The following is a 25,646-nucleotide window of genomic DNA, read 5'->3' as shown; positions in this document are numbered from 1 at the left end:
CAACTGCTGGCGAGGAAGGGGGAAAGAGGGGACTAGGATTGGTGGGCGCTTTGCTCCGGCGGCCAATGGCGGGGGCGGGAGGGGGCGGGGCTTCCTGAGGCGAGCGGGGCTGTGGCGTAGGCGGGCGGGTGAGGGGGGGCGCGATGGAGGAGGCGGTGGCGGAGCCCAGGTGAGGGAACGGGGCCGGGAACGGGCCCCTTTGGCCTCCGTGTGCCCGGAGATGCCGGGGGCCTCCACCTGCCCCTCCCCGTGCCGGGCCCTGCAGCGGTCGCGGCCTGCTGGGCCCCGCCCCGGCCGGGTCCCGCCGCTCCCCCCGCAGGCCGCTCCGTGCCCCCCGTGGCCCCCATCCCTTCTCTCTCTTTGCAGCCCGGAGCCCGCCAAAGCCATCAGGGCCATCGACAGCAGGTCCGTGCATCGCATCTGCTCCGGGCAGGTCGTCCTGAACCTCGGCACCGCCGTCAAGGAGCTGGTGGAGAACAGCCTGGACGCTGGAGCGACCAACATCGGTAACGTGCCTGTCAGCACTTCGTGAGCCCCCCCGAGGTTTGGGATACGTCTGTTTCCTCGCTGTGGAGCGCGCATCCAAGTGTGCTGGCAGCGATTCTACAGCTCGGATACACAAAGCGTTTGAGTTCCTGGGCACCAGTTGAGCTCGTGCAGGCTCAATTTGCACTTCTTCATCTGTAGCCTGCTCTGCCCCTAAATCGTTGTGGTGGTTGGGCTCTGCTACCTCAAGCTAGTAGACCTTTAAGTCGGGGCTGCAAGTTCCAGAAGTGCCAGGATAAGAGCTGTTACAATGGTGAAAACTTCCGTACGGGCCAAAGAGAGACCTGAAAGTACAGGCAGGCTTGCATTAGGTTGTCTGACTTTTGACAGATACCAGGACTTTTTAATGTCATTAAAGCTATATGGAAATCAGTTGTATGGTAAAGTTGTTTACAGAATTAACGCTGAATGTTGCTTATAAACATACAGAGTTAAAAGACTTTATTTGTCAAATTTGTAGATATAAAACTGAAGGATCATGGAACAGAACTGATAGAGGTTTCAGATAATGGAGGTGGAGTGGAAGAAGAAAACTTTGAAGGCTTGAGTAAGTTTAACCTTCATAATTTATATATTTATATATATTTTCAGTATAATTACTACTATGTTGTGTTGTTGTTTTTTACGAATTTCCTATATCTAGTCATTTTTAATGAGCACTTGACGTTTACATAATGCTTGCGTGACTTGCAGTGACTTGGGCAAAACTAGAATGAACTTTGTAAGTGCTGTTGTGGTTATAGTTTTTGTAGATCAGAACTAGTCTTTGATTTGATTGCTTGTTTAAGTGGAACGTAGAATAGATGTAATTACAGAGGAGAATGCCCCAGAACTGTTCATGTAGATTTATTCATGTTGAGTCATCAGTCACTGCTGAAGGAGGCAAACTTTGTGAGAGTGACTGCTTTTGAGAAATGAATTGTGAACTGGAGTATTTGCAGACCATGAACTGACATTGCATGCTTGACTGTCAAATTTTCCGTTTGCTATTTTTAAGTAATGCAGAATGAGAGCAGCCACGATACTGTCTGACAAATGTAACTAGCTATTGCAACGGAAATACCTATCTTTCCTCTTTCCTGTAATAATAGGGATCTCTTTCACCATAAGTTATTAGTGAGTAACTTTGTGTGCTCATAGTGTTTATCTGGTAGCCAGCAAACTCATTCTTCTGCTGTTCAGGACAGGGAAAGTTCAGGAGCGCTGTCAGGAGCTCAGGTTGTTACCTGGTGACTAGTGCTGTGCTGGTCGTGTACAGTGAGTCCTTCCCAGCTGTGGTCGCGGTGCACAGGTTTATCCCTGCCTGCTGTACACCGTTACCCAGCATGGCTCTGCAGTTGTTTTTTTGCATGGCAGCATCTGTGTCAGGTACAACAGTGGCAGAAGCAGCTACTGCATGCTGCTCTGAAGCATTTTGTGATGCACATGCCAGTAATGCTGTGTGAATTTCAGGTGTAAGTATGGAATGAACAGGTATATCTGAGGATTTTAGAGAGATCTTGTATAGCAGAAAAGAAACGTTGCATATTTAATTGATTATTATCTAAATAATGAATAATACAAAAGTCTTTTTTGCTTCTTGATATGCATGCAAAACCTACTTGCATAGACCACTGTGACTTTGAAGTGAAATATATATTTTAAATATCTCTTTCCAGCTCTGAAACATTACACATCAAAGATACAAGATTTTTCTGATCTAGTACATGTTGAAACATTTGGGTTTCGTGGTGAAGCTCTCAGTTCACTGTGTGCATTAAGGTATTAACGTTAACCTTCTTACTAGTAGAAAGTTACTATACTCAAAAAATGACTGAAGCCAACTGTTCAGCTTACCGTTATTGACAAATTGAGGCTTTGGGAACTTGCAGTTACTTGAGGTAAGCTCCATTCTGAGTAGCAGGTTGCATGACATCCTGAGGTTCTTTCCATCCAAAATTATTCTAAGATTCTAAGCATCTGAATGGCCCTTTTATGCACAAAATTTAGCGTTACTTCAGTATGCAAGTCTCTGCAGGATGGAATTGTGTATTTGCAGAAGTCTTTGATACCCTGATGTTATACCTAAGTGCTGCCTGCTAGGCTGCAATTACTGCAATTCGTTAAAACTACATTTAAACTCCTCCAAGAGAAGCTGTGTTTCAAATAGCACAGCTTTTTTTGCAATAAGAATGTTCTGCTGTTGTGTGTTAGTACGATGAATGTAGTGTCCTACCAAACCAGATTTTAACTTTGCATTTTATATGAGAAGGATGAAAGGGATAAAAATGTTTGTGTTGTAGCTAGGAAAATGGTATACTACTCTTCAGTTATATTTTAAGTTGCTTGTGGTGAAAACATAACTATAATTAAAAATACATGAATGTTTTTTGTGCCTGATCAGGTTGTAAGGAATGGTTAAGAAAAGATAATGCTCAGTCAGTAATTCTGTTGCCTTCTTCCCTCCATCAGTGATGTTACCATTTTTACCTGCCATAAATCTGCAAACGTTGGGACTCGTTTGGTATTTGATCACAATGGTAAAATTACTCAGAAAACTCCTTATCCGCGACAACAAGGAACAACTGTTAACATACAGCAGTTGTTTTATACTTTGCCAGTACGACATAAAGAATTTCAAAGAAACATTAAAAAGGTAGGTTAGATCAGAAATTATTAATTTAAGACTGTCTTACCTCAGATTTTTTCACTGCTGAATAATGTTCAGTTCTGATATTGTCAGACTCTTTCATGCCTGTCTTACATCTTCATATAATAAGCAGTGTGCCCATATGCTCTCCTCTTCTGATTTGCAATGAATAGTTTTAGAGGTGCAGTCTCAAATTTCTGTATGTTGAAAAAGAAACAACAACACGATCACTTTTGTGTGTTTTAAAACCATGGAATGCTGTGTTTAAAAATGACTGAATATCAATCTTGTAAATATGACATAGATTAATAAAAAAAAGTATGACTATTTGCACACATCTGTTTTTCATATATATATATATGTATATACATACATACATTTAGCTTGTAACAATTAAAAAAAATCCGACGCTCCCCCTTTTGGACACAATAAGTCTCTGTTGCATGCAAATATTGATAGTGTTATACAATCTTGTTTTAAAAAGACGTTTTGTATAAGCGTGAACTCTTTTCTCTTTAATAGGAATATGCAAAAATGGTCCAGATACTGCAAGCATACTGTATTATTTCAAAAGGAGTGCGGATTAATTGCAGTAATCAGGTCGGCCAAGGGAAAAAAAACTCTGTGGTATCCACTACTGGAAGTGCTAGTTTAAAGGAAAACATTGGAGCAGTATTTGGGCAAAAACAGGTATTACATGCTAATGAAAAGGGACGTAATGTGGTTGGAGAGATGTAGTTTTAAGGCCTCATTAAAATAGAGGGGATGCAGGAAGCCTTTAAAAAACATAAAAGGATGGAGCTTGTGTTGACTTCTAGCACACCCTACAGGTTGAAGAAGGGGAAACAGTGCAGCCTTTACGGTTCCCCTGAGGTTTCTAAATCTGAGAGGAACTGTGTTTTGATGGATGAGAAATGATTTAGGAGATAAGGTTAATGCTTAATATCTCTGAAGCCAGTTTTATGAGTTGTTCTGACAGAAGACCTCTGAAGGTCCATGATTTGTGCTTTCAAAAAACAGTATGGACATCAAAGTCTGTTGCAAGAGCAAGCAATTAAAAAAAAATTCCTAAAAATAGTTGTGATGTGACAGTCTTAACTGAGAAATAGAAAAGTGAGGCAATGCCTGCCTCATTAAATGGATGTTGCAGTCAGCCCCTGTAGAAGTGTGGACTCTGATGCTTTCTAAATAATAGCTATAAAAATAATTGTTAGCATCTAGAAGGAAGCAAAAAGGAAAGAAACTCAAAGCACCCTTTCTAGAACCATATTCTACAACCATCAGGAATACTGAGTGCTTGATAGCCGCATGCTGGTTATTAAGCCCTTCTACCGTTCAGAGTGCCCCTTGCAGAGTTACCAAAGCCTGTTCATGCCATCCTGAAAGATTAGACAAAAGATGGAACTTTGTCTTGCCAGACAGCAACAAGTGTAGCTGAAAATGCAGTGTTACCTGAGTAGAACATATCGATTATAACCTGGTTATGTAATATCAAGTACGTGAACGTAAAATCAGTAGGAGGTGTTGTAATGACAGAAAAAAAATAGTGGTATGATTGGGAAAATGTGTCCCCTCGTCTGTTTGGTAATTTGTGATTCAAATAGCATGTCTTTTCTAGTAGTTTTATTGTTTTTTCAAAAGAAACTTCTATTACTCTTCTTGCCTTTTTGTTTTACATAAAACTTGTTTAGGTAATGTGTAGGTAGCTGAGACTCCAACTTAAGTCAATCATTTTGTTTTTCTATGTGCCTTTTAAAGGAAGGGTCTGTGAAACAAATAAGACATATCATAGAACGGTTTGGGTTGGAAGGGACCTTAAGGGTCATTTAATTCCAACCCCCTTTCATGGGCGGGGACACCTACTACTAGACCAGGTTGCTCAAAGCCCCATCCAACCTGGCCTTAAACACTTCCCTAACAAAGAGTTTGTAATGGCCCGGTTATTTTAAAGGGACAACTAAATTTCTCCCAAGTCCAGAAATATTTTACTGCTCCTTGTGCAGTAAAAGGGGATGGGGCATCCACAGCTTCTCTGGGCAGCCTGTTCCAGTGCCTTACCACCCTCACAGTAAAGAACTTCCTAACGTCTAATCTAAATCTATCCTCAAATGTAGTGATACCTTCAGCACTCATTAGCAGTGTTACTGTCTTCTGCTAGGCTACATTTGGGTTTTGGCTAATTTGAATGAGTCAACTTGAAAAGAAGTACCCTTTTATCAAATGCAGTTTAAGGTTAATAAATAGTAATAGAAGAAATTTATTTATTTTATTTTTTTTTTAGTTGCAGAGCCTCATCCCTTTTGTTCAGCTACCTCCTAATGAAGCTGTTTGTGAAGAATATGGACTTAACGCTACTGACATGCCACAAAATCTTTATAGGTAATTAGAGAAGTACAAAGCAGTGTTGCCAGTGGCATTTTAGCATAATCCTATATAAAAATAAAATAAAAATGCAGTTAACAGTACTAAAAATAACTAAGAACAGCATAGTAAGTATTAGTATACAGTCTAGGAAACAACATCACTTGATTTAAAAAGATAACTCAGGACAGGACTAAGATGTTGACAGTCAGATGAGAGGGAATAGCAGAACTGCTATTCCTTGCGACCCATCTGGTTTTATATTACTGTAATCTTCTGCTGAATGTCATCAATGAAGGTGCTCTGAGTGGTTGCATGCATGAATTGTATCCATGATTTACACCTGTATTTCTTCAGTAATGTTACTGAGAAATGGTATGAAATGAATGTGAATCAGTTTATGTAAGTAAATTACCCTTTACTTAAAGTGTATTTTTCCCCCTCACTATAGGTGAGGTTGACAAATAGATGCATCAATATCTGACCAATGCCAGTTCACAATTGACCTCTCTTCTGCTTTCAGAGCAGAAAAATGACAAATGCCACTTTTTTTTTTTTAAATCAGTCAATAACTTTTTCAAATGTCTGATGACTTTCTAGAGTTGAACATCAAGCCTTTGTTAGATAAGTAACTAGGAGAGGAAAATAAGTACGCATACTTGCTGATACTGTGTAATAGGGTTTCTTTTAGCGGTTTATAAAATACTTTTCCCTGAAATATGCTCTGACTCAGAAAATTTTCTTTTGTTTTCCTCCTCCATTTTACCTTACTGTTATATTCTTATTCAACAGTATTACAGGCTTCATTTCTCGTTGTGATCACGGTGTTGGAAGGAGCGCAACAGACAGACAATTTTTCTTTATCAACCAACGTCCATGTGATCCAGCAAAGGTGAATTGTTTTTTCGTGTTTTCTAACAACGGTAACACTAACTTGTTTGGTATTCTCTGAAAACCACTTGATTGATTAGTCGCTGATATACCTATTTGTTGCTTGATGCTGCAAATTCCTGTCTTGAGTTTTTGTCTTCATCGGGTCCATTTATGTGAACAAAAGCTGAATTGTATGAGATAAGGTTTAGAACATCTGTTGTTTTGTGGGGGGTTAAATAGCATTCTGGTTTGAAAGACAAGATAATAGTACTAGTTTTAATTGATTTTCCACCTCTGCAGGTTGTCAAGGTTGTGAATGAAGTTTATCACTTGTACAATAAACACCAATATCCTTTTATTGTTCTTAACATTTGTGTGGATTCTGGTGAGTTATGAATAATTTTCAATAACTTTTGTAAAGGCTAAAACTTCATTGAGGAATAAATCATACTTATTTAAAGAATATCATAGTTATTTAGAAAACCGTCCCTGGGGGTGTTTAAGGAAAGGTTGCATGTGGTGCTTAGGGACATGATTTAGTGGGTGACATTGGTGGTAGGGGGATGGTTGGACCAGATGAGCTTGGAGGGCTTTTCCAGCTTTAACTTTCTGCAATGCAATGATTTTTTTTGATCTACATTTGGTGAGGATGGAGTCTAGCTGTGGTTCTACTTTTTCTCTACAGTCTCTACTTGACTCTGAAGTAACTTCTTAATGAATGAGAAAAAAGCTATCTTGTATTTAAGCTAACCACAAGATTGTCATGTTACTGCACAGAATTAGCTTCTGCTTTGTTTGCTAGAATGTTGAAAAAGTTTAATTTGCAGATATACTTTGAATGTTAACTGTGGTTTTGTTTTCAGTCATGTGAAATAAAAATGAAGGGCAAAACTGCAGGGAACTTTGAACCAAGGGCGGAGGAAACACTTATTTTTCCATCTATAATATGGTTGTCTTTCTTTTGATTTTTTAGAATGTGTTGACATCAATGTTACTCCAGACAAAAGGCAAATTTTACTTCAGGAGGAAAAACTTTTATTAGCAATTTTAAAAACTTCTCTGATGGAGATGTTCGGTAGTGACCTTAACAAAATGAACGTCAATCAGAAACTTCTGGACATTGCAGGTGGGACACAAAATGTGAAAGTTTCGCATATGATACATGGTAGAGAATTGGAAAATGTATTTTAAACCCAAAGAAGAAATTACCAAAGTTTCGGGTTTTTTTTTTAATTAACATGCTTTTCAGGGCAGATTTTTTTCATGTGTTGCTTGCACTGAAATACTATATAATAAAGGAAGACCAAAAGTTATTAATACAGTATGATTTTTAGTCACCTGTATGGGGAAAAGATTAACACAAAATTAATTGATGTCTGAAAGAGTTTTCACAAAATACTGGGAAGAAATTTCTGTTCCTCCCAGAAGAAGAGAGAAAGAAAATATATATATATATATATATTTGTTTTTGCTATTTATTTATTTTTTAACCCATAGAAGCATCTGAAGCATCATATCTGATTTGGGCTGTTCTTTTTAAAAACCGAATACTTTTTATACCTGTCATGGAGGATATCAGGATACTTACTGGGAGCTTATGATCTAACTAAAAAGGCTAGGTGAAGATTATTGGACAGAAGCATCGTTTATTTAAATGTGCTTCTGAAAAAATGGTTGAAGTCTTAAAAACAAAAACTGAAACCTGAGTACTTTGATTCTTTTATATTAACCACAGAAATCACCGTTTCTCCTGTCACTATGTAATCTTTCAGGGTTGCTTTTCTATGTTGGCAGGAGCTTTTCTTCCTCTCCCATTTCAATAAAAAACCATCTAATTTCCTTTTTTTTTTATGTATAGGAACAATTGCAGACTTAGTATTATTTATTTTAGGTTCATCTCTAGTAAAATACATGTTGGACCGACAATCTGCAAGATTTAAGTCCTTTAATTATCAATGAATCACATGTACGAGAAGTATCTGTTGTGCCAGCTCCTTAATTCCTCACCCACAGACTTTTATAGTGACTGCTGAAGTGGAAGAGCAATTCACTTTTGTCATTCAGTCATTTAAACTCTTGATAATATAAATAAGAACACTGATTGGACTGATTGCTGTTGCAGCTTAAAAAGATACTACAAATTCATTCATGTTAAGTTTTTTAAAGATATAGCTGCTTGTCCATTGGGTAGTAATACATTTCAGCTCCTACTCAGTCATGGTCTGAAACTTAAGGGCTCCTTTGAGGAGCTTGTTAGTTTTCTACTCCTCCCTTCGTTCCTTTTACTGAAGCGCATGATTCCCTTCATGTTTGAACTTAAGTTATAAGTTAACTTATAATCTTGAAATATTTTTTATTCTGGTTTTATTAGGCAACTTGAAAAAAACACTTCCTGAAGAGTCAGAAAAGCCTCGGGAAGAAATGCTGCTCAATTCTGAGACTGAAAATGCAAGCGGTGGAGGAAAAAGAATGACTCTTGCCAGATTAAGGGAGTCATTCTCTCTCCACCAAACAGAGAGTAATTTTCAAAGCCCTAAAAGGGCAAAACAGCAGCACAGCTCCCCTAGACAACTGTCACTTGAAACTGTTTTGAGTACTGTAAAGACTCGAAAGACTGCCTTGAGTGAGGAGTCTGAGAGTTGTCATAAGATGGAGTCAAAGATGTCAGTTCCAAACAGCTGTTTGAGAAAATTAGAAGACAATACAGATTCTGGATTCTGTAGCACCTCTGAATCAGATGTTGGATATAATACAACAGAAGCTGGGAGCTGCGTCAATAGTGAAAGTGTAATTAATCCTCCTGAAGAAGAATTCTCTAGCTCAGAAGAAAAACTTCAAAATGAGTGTCCTAAAACGGCTGGACATAGTGAGAAATCATTGGAATGTGATGTTCAGGTCTTAGGCACTGAACATGAGTTAAATCGCATGAATGACTGGAATAATCAAAGTAACTTATCTCTGGAAGCTAGTAATTCTTCCCCAAGAGGAAAATGTTTTAAAAGTGAGTCAGGTGACTTCAAGGCAGGTGTACATCCTGAAGTGAAGAATACTGAAAACTGTATGCCAACTGTTGATGTACTGGTGGAAGTTAAAAAGAAAACTGTGCCACTTGAGTTCTCTATGAAGGTTTTAGCAGAAAGGGTAAGAAAGGTAATGCAGCAACAACGGAAAAGTACAGAAACACAAAATTACAGAAGATTTAGAGCAAAAATTAGTCCTGGAGAAAATAAAGTAGCAGAAGATGAATTAAGAAAAGAGATCAGGTATTTTAACCTTCTTAACATGTTGTATTCATGAATTAACAAAATACATTTAAGGAAATAGATAAAAACTGCGTTGTGGGGGGAGGTGGAAGGGATGCTTAAACCTACTTTCTAATTTTGGGGATCTTTTACCTAGCTTACACCATTAAAACATCATTCTTGCAAGAGTCTGACAGAGGTCTGCAGCTGTTTGAGCTAAGTGCAAGCAGAATGTGGGGAAAAAAAACACTAAAAAAAGGCAACGAATCTTAGATTTGACTTGGCTAAGATTTGTAATTTTCAGAGGAATGCCAAATTCCATGACAGATAACACTAAATAGATTCCACAACTCATATTTCTCCCTCATGTGAATTTAAAATTCAGCGATATGTGTCTGTGGAAATAAATTTTGTTCAGATCGTCACTGGGGGGGAGTAACGGTGTATGATTTGTGAACTTTGATTTTAAGAAAAAGGTATTAACAAAGCCTTCTTATAGCAAGAAGGCAGCAAATGTGTCAGCTGCCTTACTTCAAAACCATGATGCTGCCTTCAGTGTTATTCAATTAGACTATCACCATACTGCATGTTTCTAATTTTATTACTGCTAGTGGCTGTATTTATAATGGGAAGAATGCTGATCAAGTCCTGTTTTAAGGATGGATTGTGCTGTGCCAGGCATGGCATCATCAGTCAGTGCCAGAATCCAGATCACCGTTTTCTTTTTTCTTGTTCATATCCTGCTTAAATTACATTTTTATTTGTATTTATTTTTGTTTTAAATGGAAAGTGTGTTCTGCAGGGGAGATAAAGATGTTTTGAGATTTTACACTAACATGGTAACTGTTGTGTTTTGACTTGTAATCTGTTTATATTTTCTATATACAGTAAAGAAATGTTTGCAAAAATGGAGATCATTGGCCAGTTCAATTTAGGGTTTATAATAGCAAAGTTGAATTCTGATCTTTTCATAATCGACCAACATGCTACTGATGAGAAATACAACTTTGAGATGTTACAACAACACACAGTGCTTCAAGGTCAGAAGCTGATAGCGTAAGTATTTTCATTGTTTATTTTAACAATTTTATAAGTTTAATTTGATGTTTTTGAAAGGTATCTATGATTATACTTGCGTAGTATTTCACACATTCAAAAACTTACAACAAAAGTTATTTTTATGTTCAGTGTTCCAGAGAATCAACCTTCACATAGAGTTACAACTAAATTCCACAGATAATCATAGCTATGTAGAAAGTCAGCGGTCAAACAGATTTCATGGCAGGATTACATGTTAATTTGGTAAGGCTGGTCATATAGTGAAGATATGGGAGACAGCTATAGCACCAGGGAGTGCTGCCCAGTTCATTTTACTCTGTTGAGTAACGCTTGGAAACGAAGAGTTCTGCTCAGTAGTGAGATTTTTTTACAAAGCAAAATGAAATGTTATCTCGGAGAGCCCTGTGTTGCTATCACTACCTTAAGCAGTCTTTACTATGTACTTATGCAATACTGTATTTTTCTCTCTTTCAGGCCTCAAAATCTCAACTTAACTGCTGTAAATGAAACAGTATTGATTGAAAACCTAGAGATATTCAGAAAAAATGGATTTGATTTTCTGATAAATGAAGATGGTGAGTTTGTGTCAGGATTACTGGAAGTAAGGAAGCTCTATGGCTTCATTCCCATTCTTATGCAAGAATCCCTTTAGGCAAAAACATGAAAATAATGTATTATTGTATACAGGCTTTTTTTTCTTAAGACTTACCATTCTGTGGTGTTTCTGCACTATTTAACAGAACATTGTAGAATATTTATCTCACCATTTTTTTTAAAGTTGCTGTAGACTCTTTGGCATCACTATTTGGCTTTATGACAGGATGTGTATTTTCTGGATGTGTCACACTAAAATCATTTTGCTTTATTATTACACTTGTGGGTCCCAGCAAGGTTAGATACAGGCAAATGGTAAATCTAGTAATTTTAAACTATTAGATAGCATTGGTAAATAATGTTCTTTGGTTTTCTTTATGGCTGTAGCATTAACTTGCTATGTATTTCTGATCAAATTGCATAAACTGCAAGCTCCTTATTTTTCTTATACATGTTATCTTTGCTTTACATCTCAGAGCTTTATTGGGAAGGATTGTGAAATTATTTTATGTTACCACTTCGGTATTTGGGAAGTCACTACAGATTTTTCCCTATTCTTCACTTCAGAATCTCCAATTTTTGCCTGAAATGGTATTAATTATTAATCTTTTACCAACAAACAAAAATCCTTGATTATTTTTTAGTTACATAACCTCAAAATACCTTCATAAATCTTTTGCTCTTTGAAATTGAAGGGTTTGTCAGAAATCAGATCTATCTGATTTTAAATTTGCAAACAATTCTTGGTTAATGTTAAAAACAAAAGCATGTCTGCTATAGTCATTGCTTTGGTTAGCTAATAACATCCCATCAAAAGACTAAATTTGTCATATATGCAGAACACAGTAACACATCAAAGTAGTTTCTCAATTTTTCTCTCAAGAAAAAATAATGTCCTGTAATGCTGTTTCTTTATTAATTATTGTAAATCTTTCAGCTCCTGTAACTCAGAGAGTGAAATTAATATCTTTGCCAACAAGCAAAAATTGGACTTTTGGTCCACAAGACATAGATGAGCTGATCTTCATGTTAAGTGACTGTCCGGGAGTCATGTGTAGACCTTCCAGGGTCAGACAGATGTTTGCTTCTCGAGCTTGCAGAAAATCTGTAAGTATACAGCACTTGATGTTTATTTTCAAGTAAATACTATATTTTCTGTTGTATCATATATGGCTGTATCTGCATATGTCTTGCAAGAGAAGTTTATTTACTGCTAGGTGTCAGCAGCCAACATCCTTCATTTTTGTCTGTGTATAGTGAAACTTGGGAAGAATCCTGGTAATTTTTTATTTTGGTTCAAACTAGTGCACTGATGAACAATATACTTGTTTCTATTTCGTTTTCTGGTAGGTCTTTCTGCTTTTAATGCTTTGCACAGTATTTTGCTTGCTGTAGTAGTAGAAGTACTGCTCTTACCTGTATGTCACTTGTCAATATGGAGTAAGATTTATTTATTTAGCATTTATTTTCAGGTGATGATTGGAACTGCACTGAACATACAGGAGATGAGAAAACTGATCACCCATATGGGTGAGATTGAGCATCCCTGGAACTGCCCCCATGGAAGGCCTACTATGAGACACATAGTCAGTCTAGACTTGATTTCATCAGAGTAACAGTCAGTTTCTGTTTATTAACACTTTCAATTTTAATAACTTGGCAATATTTCAACCTTTTATCATGGTACTAGTATTTTGACTAAAAATGATTTTAGCCAGTTTGCAAATTTGAAAATAGCACTTAAAAACATTCAGCGGGGTTTCATTATCAATGATATCTACATACTGGAATTCATGTGTAAATAACATCTTTTATTGTCATTTGCCTTCTGTATTACTTTTGTAATCAAGATTTTTTTAAATAAATATTTATATATAAAGAGCAAGAGTGGGTGACCCTCAGTTGTAGCAAATACAGTGATTCTTAAGTGTAATGTTAATTTAAGTCTAGTAATGCCATAAAACATAAAATTATCATATACAGGATGTACAAACAGATCATTTAAAGAAAATGTAAATGATCTGCAAGTGAAATACAATTATTTTTTACTTACAATAAAGCTGGGTTTCATTTGTAATTACTTCAAGCATTAATATTGCATTTAACGGTTAACTTACCGGCATTGCTGGTTAATGTTCAAAAAGAATAACTTATCCAGCATATTTACTTTTAATTAGCATTGTTCCCATTCATATCTCAAACACTTTTTTTCAAGAACAGTGCTTGTTTTTCAGAGAATGAACACCCAAAAGGCTGTTTCACCAGGCACTGGGGAGAAGGGAGTATTACAAGTCAGACCAAACTTACTCTTATTAGAATCACAATAGTTAGAAAATAGTCATATTAAAAAAACAAAACAAAACAACTAAAAAGGTCTTTGATTTCTGTAGGACTAAGATTTGACCTAGGGGACTTTTTTTTTATTTTTGACTGCTCTTTTTTATGGAGCGCTGTGGCTGTGATGGTGGAGCTGTCCTGGTGCAGATCAGCATCTACTGCTTCTCTCAGCTTTGCGGCTTTGATGGGCACACTCAGAGACCATATCCAAATGTCTGTAGCTGTCTTGCGTTTGAGTGTGAATGTGCCAAGTACCACAAATACACTATCTGTGGAACGAGTTCAACATTTGATAACGGGCAGTTTTAATCCGTGATTTCACAAAGTAAAACAAACCCAAGGTAAAGCGGTTTCCCTCGCGGTCCGCGTAAGGCAGAAACAACCTCCTCCGGCCCTACAGCGAGCACAAAGCCCGGCTCCCCTCAGCGCCGGGCGAGGGGGCGGCCGCTCCCCTGAGGGCGGCACGGGCCGGGCGCGCTCTGGGTTTTTCCCCGGGCAGCGGCGGGGCCTCGCCGGCCTGGGGGCCGGGCTGGGCGCCGCAGTTGCTACGGCTACGGAGGCTACGGCAGCCCCGGCCGCGGAGCGGCTGAGCGGGAGAGGGCGGCGGCCCGGGGGTCCCGCGGCTCTGTCCGTGCTCCGGGGGCTGCACCCGGTCGCCATTTCGCGCCCGCTCGGGTCTTCCGCGCAGCCTGGGCGCGATTGCTGTGGTAGTGCCTGAGGGGTTCAGGCGCCTGCTGGAGCCAGGCTGTGGTGAGAACATGGCGGGTGCTTGAGGCTGGCTCTGTCGGTTCCCGCCGCTGCAAAATGCGGGATTGATTCTTGTATTACAGAGCAGTGGTGGCCCGTCTGTGAAAAGAGGGGGATTTTTTGTTGTTATGGCTGGGGAAGCTGTCCCAAGGCATTCGTGTAACGACTGGCAAAATAGCCTGTTTTTTCATAAGCTGTAATGGTTTTTGTATGTTGCGGTTGTCTGCAGTTCAACAAAAGCAGGTTAAAATCCAAAATACTCTTTCAACTGTAACTTTAAAGAAGCCCATTAAACTGTCTTCTTAAGAGAAAAGGTGTTCAACTTTTCTACATGATTAAATCTAGACCCTAAAATTGCCCTAGTAAAGATGGACACCTCTCTGCATAGCAGAAATTGGTCTACTGATGATAGTGTTTTGTCAGTATTTGATGGATTTCATAGAGGCAAACTTTGGTTCTGGTTAACCCTGCAGTCTGACTGCCACAGGCTGAAAACACTTCTTTGAGGAATTACTCTTATTACAGCACTGATTTTAAATACCTGTATGCATATGTGTATGTATTTAAGTGAATATATTTGAGGAAAGACTTACAGTTTTTTCATGTAGTTATCTGTGTTGTTTGTTTGTTTTTGCATCAGATATGGGGAAAAATCTTTGTATAAGACGACAGTAGATACTTGGGAGGATAATAGATGTTGAGGCAATTCAGTAGTTATGGCAAAGGATAAGAAGAAAGATGTCAAGAAGTCAGAAAGGTCTGTACGTCCTTCTATCGCTGAACAAGGTGCCAGAACTGAGAGTAGTTCAACAAAGCTAACAGATTTGCAAGAAGCACAGACAAGCGCAGCAGTATCAGATAAAGAACCAGAGGAGGTAGAAGAACGTCCAGTCCAAAATGTTCCTCAATACTATGAGGAGCCTGTTCTTACTCAGCTTATTGTAAAAAGGTATGGTTGTTACAAATATATTAGTTAAATTGGGAATTCTCATTTAAGTATCTGTGGTGTACAGTGATACACGTTTTTGTCATACAAATATGGATCAGATCCCTGATTTGAGACAGCATATGAGGTTATTCAGCTCTAGTAGCCTTGACACGTTATAAAAGTGATACACATAGAAATTCTACTGCCTTCCTGGATTCTAGAGTGTTGCTGGCACTCGCTGCTTGCCAGAAGTCTCATTCTTTAAGTTTTGTTTAGGTGTGGTGAAGTTTAGTCTAAATGTATCAACATGTAGAAAAAATTTACCCACATCACTTAATTTTCAGTTGTTGCTGCTTTTTAATGTGTAGGGCTGTTCATATCCTTTACAAATATCCTGAACTGAGGGAGACAGGTGAATGCCATTGTATAACAAATACTTTTGTAGTTCAAGGGAACTGTATGTAATGTTTCACATATTCACCACGTTGCCTGGTTGTAAGCTAATAAATGCTACCAGTATGATTTTATTTTATTTATTTTTTAATTGAAAATAATTTGGGTCTGTGGCAACATGGTAGTTATGTGAAATGCTACAGGGAGGATTCTGAAAATTGGAAGTTTTGTAGCTCTGTTTTCTACACAAGATACAATAACTGTGTTCAAACCATGGTGAAACAAAAGTCATTTATTGTATGTCTGCCATGATTTAGGTGTATTGGTGACTTGAAATGTTCATCTTTAGTTTGTTTTCCTTGTAGCTATGAAGGTGAAAAAGTCCATGGATTGTATGAGGGTGAAGGTGTTGCATATTTTGAGGGAGGAAACATGTATAAGGTGGGTGTATAAATTAATTAAAAAATAGGGATGGATCAACTGATTTTTCTAGATCAAACAGGCTGTTTCTCTTAATGTAGGTGGAGGTTGAGTGCTTAAAATGTGTAAGCATCGAAAGCTTTGTTGGTTTCTGGCATTAAAACTTCATTGGCAACTAGTAGTTGGAGGGAATTTAATATGCTATTATTATGAAATTTTATGGTCACTGTAGGCTTCAGTTGTGGTTGGAATAAATTTGCAAACAATACTGTTCTTTTCTTTTTAAAGGGGATGTTTTCTGAAGGGTTTATGCATGGACAAGGGACTTACACATGGGCTGATGGAGTGAAGTATGAGGTAAAGTGCATTATACCTTGTGACTGAACACTGTTACAGCCGATTAGATGTGTAAATTTGAGGGAAGTAGTTACGTTACAGTAATTGGTACAATACAGGTTGCAACTGCAGAACTGTGGTAGTGATTTCAGCCATAAATCTGAGTCCTCAGTTGGTTATGTCTTCCTTGTGTTAAGGAGGAATAGCGAGTCAAATGCCTTAGTTTTTTAAATGTTGTAATTTAATCTTTTAGGGAACATTTGTTAAGAATGTGCAGATGTTTAATGGATGCTATACATGGAATGATGGCAGCTATTATGAAGGATCGATCGAGAATGGACTTAGGCATGGATTTGGCTTTTTCAGGAGCAGTACCCATCCAGTTTCTTATATTGGTTACTGGTATAAAGGCAAAAGACATGGAAAGGTAAATAAAAACACCAAATGAACATAGTTTTGGGTGTGTACCGTCTAGAACATAATCCACCCTTGTGCAGGGATTTTCCAAAAATGTTTTGTGTCATTGCATGGTCTTATCCTACATAGAGATTCCTTTTCTTTTTTTTTTGTCAGAACCTTTTCTGAGGTTGTGAATAGTAATTAAAACAACTGCGTTGGGATCTTGTTTGTAGTAGAAGGGATGAGTAGTGTGCCAAAAGAGTAATTGGTCTGTTGTGTGTTCTATTAATCCTTAAGGCTGCTCCAATTAGATGATGACAAAGCCAAAATTGATGACTGCATCCGTAGCCACATTGTATCAGCAGTGTGTTACTGCTTTCCACAAAGGATAAAGTGAACCCACCTTCCGGATGTGTTAGATAGACGAAGTGATGTTTTCTAAGTGTAGATGAATACTTAGGTATAGATTTAATTTGATGGTACTGTTTCTTTCAGGGTACCGTTTATTATGATCGGGAGTACACCTCTTGGTATTCAGGTGACTGGCTAAATAACGTCAAAGAAGGATGGGGAATGAGATGGTAAAGATGATAACACTTTTGTTCTTATCTTCATGTTATTTATTTTGCATATATTGTCATATGTTTTTTCCTATTGTTTAAAGCAGGTGCAAGTGCTGCCATTTCATAGTAGTATGTACTATGTGTATGTAGTATGTACTATGTGTATGTAGTATGTACATATGTGTATGTAGTATGCAGTGGAAAAAATAACTGTACGAAGCGCTTGACTGTAATAACATAGACCTTCTCTATGAGTTATGTTTTTATGTTACTGTATTTTATTGATTATTGCCAAAAAGATAGACTATAAAGATGAAATTATCCTGAATCAGCTTTAGTAAACCACAAATCAACATTTCAAAACAAATGAACTGAATTGATTTGAACAGATAGAGGTGCTTTCATGAATAAATGAATTATTTGGTCTAGTTATATATAAGATAATATTTTTATTAGTTATGACAAAGTCTCTTTGGAGAAAAAAAGATCTGGTTAATATTTTTACAATGATTTATTAGTTAAGATTTGGCAAAGAGTGAGTACAGTCAAACCTGTGTATCCATGTCACAGTGAGCCAGCTTTCAAACTAACACTAATATTTAACATTAAGAAATGCTAAATTTATTAGCATTGAGGCTTTGCATAAACTCTGCTTTCATAGGACCCACTCAGAATTCAGTGTGAAATCTTAACGTTTTTTTCTTTTTGCAGCTATAAGTCTGGCAATACCTATGAAGGTCAGTGGGAGAAAAATGTACGTCACGGAAGAGGAAGAATGAGGTGGTTGACAGATAATCAAGAGTATATTGGACAGTGGGTGTATGGCATACAGGTATTGATTTCTTCCCCAGCAACCTCTTTAGTTGAACATCTATCCTTTGCTCTATTCAAACTAGATAGGGAGTTTTGTGCAAGATCAAAGAAGCATGGTACGATCTTGCTAGTTGAGATTGAGGAAATATGATGTTTGTTCTAAGTTAATTCTCATGTTTGGAATATTCCCATTTTTAATGGCTTTTGACTTAATCTTACAAAATTATAATTTAATTTTTAAAACTTTTTTTTTTGATTATTAAGAATCTTATTTCCCATTAGAAAAGTTAAATTTTTGTGGCTATACTTAGCTTGAGATAAGACTTTGGCCATGACTGTATGTGACAGTTTACTTGTGTCATCTGTAAAATATGAGACTTCACTGCTCCCTCTTGTAAAAGGTTTAGGGTATAAGGAGATTTCTGGCATTTTCTGTTCCTTCCATATATTATTCTGTTGGAAAAAGAATGGGAACAACTTCCTCTGTCTTTTTACTCTGCATAAAATTGTCGAGGAGTCCAGCTTCTGGAACATCGTGGCGCTTTGTGGCATGCTGTTCCTCACCTGGCTGTTCAGCATTACAGTTGAAAGGATTCAGATGGGAAGGACGTTTTTAGGAGTCCTGTTGGTAAAGCCTGCTTAAGTATATGTTCATTCGGTATATCCGCTGAATGCTTTTCCCACGCACATTTGTAGAATATAGTTCTATGTATGGTTTGAAGTACTACAGCTATTCACTGTGTGCTTTTATTTGAGAGACTTATCAGTAGCAACTCTTAGAGATGCCTAGGAGGTTGTCCTTTATAAAAGTCAGGACAGGTAGCAGTATTAGCTCTTCTGGAGACTTTTCTTTTTTTTTAACCACACGAATTTTTTTCAGCATGGATATGGCACCCACATATGGTTTCTGAAGAGAATGCCTGCATCTCAGTACCCTTTAAGAAATAAATACATAGGGAATTTTGTAAATGGGGAACGACATGGACGTGGGAGGTTCATCTATGCCAGTGGAGCAGTGTATGATGGCGAATGGGTTTGTAATAAGAAGCATGGCAAGGTGCGTATTGACAAGTAATAAGACAAAGCAAGAGAAAACACCAGATTAGTCCATTCTGATCTTGTATAGTGGATCTCGAGATTTCTGTACCAAAAGCTACATTCAATTTGCATTGTGGATGGAATCCTAACATAAAGGACAGACTCCACTGAGAGCAGTAGGAGCCTTTTCAGGGACCTTGCTAGGCCGCTTGTCTGACTCTATAGTTAAGTGTGTGTTATGTGTATAATGAAATATATTTCACTGTGGAGATTTTAAGTTCAATTGGTGCATCTTGACTTTTGCAGCAGTTGGTCAGTGCTTTTATCCTATGAGCTAATGGATTTCAAGCTATCCTTGCACAGAGATGTTCTCACATTAGCAGATTGTTTAAAAGAAACAAACAAAAAACCACTCAACCATGGGCACATTGTTAAAGCAGTAAGAAAGACTGCAGTCTTTCTATATGGGTGTGTGTGGGGTGTTTTTCTTTCAAAATATGTTACAAAATAAAAAGGATATGTTGGCAATTCTTCTTTCCATCAGTGTACTTTAATTAACAGATGACAAAATACTTTATAAAAGAGGGTATGAAAAATTCTTTTGCTTTATTTTATCTCGTATAATGCTTTATAACCAAGATTGTTTAAAAGGAAGTTTAATTGGGAACATTAGTGTTACTTTTTCCTGGTCTTTGATTAAATAAGAAAATTAATCAATTGCATCTGTCTGTAGGGCAAGTTTGTTTTCAAGAATGGGAATGTTTATGAAGGAGAGTTTATAGATGATAATATGGTAGGATATCCTGCTTTTCAAGCAGGTGCAATGGATGCAAAAGAGTTGAATGCCATTTGCGCAGGAAGTCGTTTTGGCACTGGTAAGTAGCGTAAGAACACAAATTCTACCCAATTCAGATTTTGTTGTTCTTTCTTCTATAATGTGAAGCTGTTCATGCTAATTTGAGAGCCAGACCTATTTTTTCAAAGAACTTTGATGAAGACAGAAGTTATTTTAATACTTTTTGCTTTAATTTAAAAGTTATTTTAATATTCTTGTTCCTGTTCTTGTTTCCAGTGATACATTCACACTGATACATATCACGCTAAGTGATACATTCACACTGCATCTTCTTATGGTTTTGAAACACTGTTTAGAAGTTTCATAGCAGATATAAGATATGCATTTTTTTTTTTGTTAGTGGTTGGATTTGAAAAAAAATACACTTTAATAGCTATGCTGTTGATAATGAAATGTGCACCGTTCACTGTAAAGGAGTCTGTTTTTCTCTGAAGTCAGTAAAACAAGAAGGAATAATGTATGGTTTCTTTTACTTGTGTGTGTATTTAATTTCATTTTGTTTCTAATTTATTTACTTGTATGTTAGAAACCATTGGAATCGTTAACGACTCAGAAAATCCTTCTACTCTGGGATCAGATATTGAATTAGATATATCTTCACTGCTTGACTTGTTACCAGGGGAAGAGAGACAGGAAGAAACGAGACAAGTAAGAGCCTACTGTCTAGTCATTTTTTTCATGTCATTTTTTTCTACAGTGAGATTCACATTATTTCTAGTTTACGTATATTAGTGTAAGTCTTTTTGTTCAAGAATTTTTCAAAAATCTGAAGGCTGTGAAAAAAAAGCACAAATAATGAATACACTGTATTGACTCTTACTGAGCAGCTACTAGAAAACAATAAAAAATACGTTAACATTCATAAGGGCACTCAGCAACTACTTGCAGCTACTGGGAGGGTTGTCTACTAGCAGACAGAGACAAATTTATTTTTATCAGTCACCAAAAAATATGTATTGTAACTTCATTTGAGTAATGCCCTGCTGAGTCCTTAGCCAGGAATTTAGAAGATCAGAAGCATTACATACTCCATATAAGCTGCTTCCTACTTTCTATGAGACTATACTGAAAACATATCCTGCTTTATTTAGGTAGAATTTGCTGTGTTGAGACATATTACAGCACTGAGAAGAGTTTACAGTTTCTACAGCAGCTTGGGCTGTGATGATGCTCATGACAACACCTTCCTTATGACTAGGCTCCAATTTTGGAGATTTCTGAAGGACTGCCAGCTTCATCACTCCAACATAACTCTCGCTGAAATGGATCGAATATTGAGTGGTTTGTATTTCTGTTGATTAGGATGTAGGATCTAGGTATTTCAATAGTAAGCTATGGAGAGTGGGAGTGGCAGACTCTACTCATAGGTAAGTGGCACAAAGCAAGTTCCTCTGTGCTTGTGAATTTTCAGTGGATGTATTAACACTTTTAAAAGCACTTTAGGTGCTTAGGTGAGAGAAATGCAAAATTAAAATACCACTTAAAAATTGTTCTATGGAGACAGACATCTGTATAAAAACTTTTCCACCACTGGTCTTGTTGCTACAGTTACACATGGTTTTAAGAGGTCTGAGAAGAACCAGTAGAAGACAAAAATCTTCCGTATTTATGTTAAGTGCTCTTATCTCAGGTTTTCATGTAGTATTTTTTTTTTCTTCCATAGAGCCAGTTTATGAGTCAGCTCAATTTAGACCTGCACTGTGCCTTTGTTATAAAGACACACTGCAGTGTCCCCAGTGTGTGAAGGGATTAACTCCAACTTCAACTCCCCCTTCTATTTGCATATGCTGAGGGGATGAATTTTTAGAAAGAGAAATGATAAGGTATAGATATAGGTGGACTGTGCTCCCTTGCCCTGCTTATTTGGAAGTGATGCTGTGTCTCGTCAGATTCTTCCAGGAGTGTTATTTCACTGCGATATGTAGAGACGGAGAGGATAAGAAAGCTATAAGCTCAATACAGTTATAGAGCATTTTAATGTACATGATAGCAATAGAGGTTATTTTTTCAATTTTTTTAGGTGATAAAACACCACTTGAGGAGATACATTCTCCATATGAGACTTTACTCTTCAGAACATTTTTATCTCACCTTATTCATCTAGCATTTCATATCTATCATAAGGAGCACAAGTAAGTTTCACCTTTCAGTGAAATTTATTTCAGCGTAGTGTTTGATTCTTCCCAGACAAGGACTTCTTCCTCTCCTTCATTCTCCTTCTCCCAGGACGTTGGCTTGCCTTTGCACTCTTGATTATTCATTCTCTTTCTGTTGCCTGTTCTGATACTGGGCAAAATATCCCGGTAACCAATACTGGAACTATTAACAAAGTAGTACCAGCTGTGGTATTGCAGAAACCATATATTAGTGCTTTTGGAGGTGGATGTATGGGTGAAATGCTTTTTTTCTTCTTTTTTTGTTTGATTTTTTAAACTAGTCTATATAAATTGTAGCAAATATTTCTGAAGTGCAAGGTAGACTATGGAATTTCAGTGGACTTTTGATCATACAACATGAGGGTGTTTTTGAAATTTCTACTTAATGATTTTTGCATTAATTAAATGACATTTTCATACTGAACAGAAATAAATGTGAATCTTCTCTCCTTGGTTCTATATGAGGGAGTCATAATTCAAGATGGTTTTGGGAAGGACTTTTACCAAGAGTCCTGAGATTCACTGAAGAGTGTCCAAGAAAAATCTGTTGTAAAACTTTTACAGGATAAATGTACTTTTTAAAAAACATCATAATTAAAAAAAAACTTTTATTTTACATTTTGTGCAAATGAAAAAATGTAATTTTTGTTTCACCTGTAGGGACAAAGGTCCTTATCTGAGTAAGTGTTTTGTAGAAATGGTGTCCAGGAATGTTATTCCCACTGCATGTCATATCCAGGGTAAGTAATATTCTGGATATTCTTCTGTACTGTGTAAAATTCATTTAGTACCACATACATCACAATTTTCTGGTAACTGATGTTTTTTCCCAATTAACTTTTACAGGTATCTTGTTTTCTGAACAACGTCGTACTGTTTTTGCCCTGAGCTACATTGACAAATGCTGGGAAATATACAGAGCCTTTTGTAGATCAAATACCAGACCTCCATTTGAACCCACAATGAAAATGAGGCAGTTCCTCTGGATGTTGAATGTAATTTATTTTTTTTTGTGTGTGTGATTAAGTGCACTTTTTTCAGTTTTTATAGGCATTTAAAAATTCTCCCTGTGACTTCTGCACAGTTGAAAAAATATGAGTATTGCCGTTTGTAGAAACTGTCCAACAGATGTTACAGTTGTTACATAGAAATTTATGTGCTCTTCGCAGGATTGCCTTCTGATTTCTTACTTGATTATTTCAAATCACCAAAACTCAGACGCATGTTTTAAGGGAATATAAATATTTTTGCTGTTTTTTTTTCTTTTTCTTTTTCTTTTTCCTCCCATAAAATATATATGCCGAAATGTCATACTGGTAGAACTCAAAGACTGGAAACTTTTGAAATAACAAAATAAGGAATTTTAATAAGGTACTAATTTAATTTACTGCATCATGGTCATGAGATTCTTTACTAAAATTCAGCAATCCAGGGACAGACATAGATTACACTGAAGCTATGGAACAATTTCCATTGATATAACTGTGTTTTGAGTCCCTTTCACTGTTTAAATCCAAGCCTTTTTTCTTTTCCTTGAAATTTTCTAATTAAAACTATCAGATGGCAAAATTGTAATATTAAAATTCTTATTTATGAGCTTTCTCAAGTTCTTTCTTAACACTGTTTTTGAATTGCCAGAAAAATTACTGTTGACTTCTGTTGGTCCAGAATTTCAATCTATCATTACTTGTGTAGTGGAAGTATCATTAGAAACCAACAGAAATTTTGACGCAGGCTTTAAGGGGAATTGGATTAGGTTCATATGGGAATGCCTTAAGTGCTGTTAACATGTAATATTTAATCTTACACAGGATTTTAAACTTCTCAGCAAACAATTAACTGCTTCGAGACTTGTGGAAATACTTGTCAAAGATGGTCCATCTCTACATGACAGCAGTAGTACCAACCTGGAGCAGGAGGTGTGTATGGAAAAAATATACTACATAGTAGTTCATTGCTACAGGAACAATTAAAATTAATTTTAGAAAATGTTGCAGTTTCCCTTCTGCTAAAAAGGGGAGGAAAATGTAATTTATTATGAAAAAATGAGCACAAAATTTGTAATATTTTTATCTTCTGTTGTTCTGTGCCCATATCTTCTAGTGCAGCTTGTGTAATTCCATGTTTTGCTTATTATATTGCCTTCGGTATAGTCTCAGCATACCTGTGCGCTGATCATAGAGATAACACCTTAAAAGTATTGTAACACAGAGGGCGAAATACTTGGTTAGTGATGCGTGAGGTGTCACCAAGAGTCACTATCCATTGAGGAATGGTAGAAGACTCTTGAGCTTCGAGTTGGCATGCCATAGAGGGCCTTCACCCTTAAAGAACTAGCTCTTATCCAGTGACAATCTATTGTAAATGATGTAATTGAATATGACTGAATATGATTTGAATATGATTTTAAACAGTATCTGATAAACTGAGAGTACAGTGTATAAGCACTAATAAAGGATTCATTATACACCCATTCTTGGTCTCTCTGGAAGCATCATGTACAATTAAACATTTTAAGTAACGCCAATAATTTTATGTTATTGCTCAGGGAAAAATTTCTTGTAGCTCCAGATATAGCAAAAATCTATTCGGTATTTTATTTCAATGAGATTTGTATAAGGCATAAGACAGTATATCATTGACTGAATTTTTCAATTTAATTTTCGTTTTTTCTCCAAAAGAAGGGATGTTCGAGTAGATACATGAAGCAGGTGAGGCTTTGTGAACAATCAGTTTTTGAGTTCTTTGTTTGCTCAGACACATTTACCTGTGATGAAAGGATTTGTGAAAATTAATGAAGTAATCACTGTATTTTGTTTTACTCTAGTTGGTTTTTCTTGAATTTGTTGAAGCTCTTCTCGATTGTGCGCTGGTGTATGTTACCAATGATATGATTAAAGAGCAGGTAGATCATGATAATCAGAAGAGAAGTAACTTCAGAGTTGAGGATTTCTCCGAGAAAACCACGAATGTGTCTCTGTGTCCAGAATATTCTCTCTCCCAGGTAAAGTTAATACAGACCTGATAAACGTGTATCCATTTAGAGCGAAAGTCAGGCCCTGCAAAGCCTGAACATAAAAACCAAATTCATCTTTTTGCATAAACGCTCATTTTATTGGATCCTTCTGCTCTTTCTGTTTGTTGGTACCTTAGATTGCTTTATCGGTATAGACAGTATAAACAGGCTTGCACATTTTCATAGATAATTATAAATACACATAAAGCACTTTCAGGTTCTCCAGTTTTCAAAGGGGAATTGATAAGTGGGTTGACTGGTGGAGGACATGCCTCTCCTGCTCTAAGTGGGATGTCTAAAATTGCCATGTAAGAATGGCCTTGAGGCTATTGGACATGAT

The 25,646-nt window shown here is 37.0% G+C and overlaps 2 protein-coding genes across 21 annotated transcripts in view; both read left to right on the top strand.

Moving 5' to 3' along the window:
- Window positions 1-80: 80 nt before the first annotated feature.
- PMS2 (PMS1 homolog 2, mismatch repair system component) lies at window positions 81-13,189 on the top strand. 3 transcript variants are annotated; one of them, XM_083800351.1, is made up of 15 exons: window positions 81-169; window positions 367-506; window positions 1,007-1,093; window positions 2,205-2,307; window positions 2,998-3,181; window positions 3,698-3,865; window positions 5,457-5,554; window positions 6,329-6,428; window positions 6,710-6,794; window positions 7,383-7,535; window positions 8,781-9,672; window positions 10,540-10,707; window positions 11,185-11,285; window positions 12,242-12,411; window positions 12,777-13,189. In XM_083800351.1, the coding sequence occupies exons 1-15, from the start codon at window positions 144-146 to the stop codon at window positions 12,918-12,920; spliced, it is 2,619 nt and encodes an 872-aa protein (XP_083656477.1). In that variant the 5' UTR covers window positions 81-143; the 3' UTR covers window positions 12,921-13,189. The 3 variants fall into 3 exon arrangements, with proteins under 3 accessions (XP_083656477.1, XP_083656478.1, XP_083656479.1); XM_083800352.1 differs by having other exon boundaries at window positions 12,764-13,189; XM_083800353.1 differs by lacking the exon at window positions 12,777-13,189 and having other exon boundaries at window positions 11,185-11,311; window positions 12,242-12,385.
- A 149-nt stretch (window positions 13,190-13,338) lies between these two features.
- The window catches only part of RSPH10B (radial spoke head 10 homolog B), a 25,102-nt gene continuing 12,794 nt past the window's right edge, over window positions 13,339-25,646 (top strand). For 9 of the 18 annotated variants that reach the window (XR_014572808.1, XR_014572809.1, XR_014572810.1 and 6 more), the window contains exons 1-16: window positions 14,005-14,391; window positions 15,029-15,337; window positions 16,075-16,150; window positions 16,418-16,486; window positions 16,719-16,892; window positions 17,360-17,445; window positions 18,139-18,259; window positions 19,121-19,297; window positions 20,012-20,153; window positions 20,661-20,782; window positions 21,226-21,415; window positions 22,155-22,266; window positions 22,951-23,030; window positions 23,137-23,285; window positions 24,102-24,209; window positions 25,118-25,294. Coding sequence is in view for 15 of the 18 variants with exons in the window: in XM_083800349.1 (XP_083656475.1) it covers window positions 15,105-15,337; window positions 16,075-16,150; window positions 16,418-16,486; window positions 16,719-16,892; window positions 17,360-17,445; window positions 18,139-18,259; window positions 19,121-19,297; window positions 20,012-20,153; window positions 20,661-20,782; window positions 21,226-21,415; window positions 22,155-22,266; window positions 22,951-23,030; window positions 23,137-23,285; window positions 24,102-24,209; window positions 25,118-25,294 (2,016 nt within the window). In the remaining 3 variants the exon portion in view is untranslated. The other 9 variants (XM_083800336.1, XM_083800341.1, XM_083800338.1 and 6 more) reach the window with 9 other exon arrangements.

Source organism: Anser anser (assembly GCF_964211835.1).
Source record: "Anser anser genome assembly, chromosome: 15".
In the NCBI taxonomy this organism is placed as follows: Eukaryota; Metazoa; Chordata; class Aves; order Anseriformes; family Anatidae; genus Anser; species Anser anser.
The sequence above is the reverse complement of the archived record's forward strand: the minus strand, read 5'-3'. Positions and strand labels throughout refer to the sequence as shown.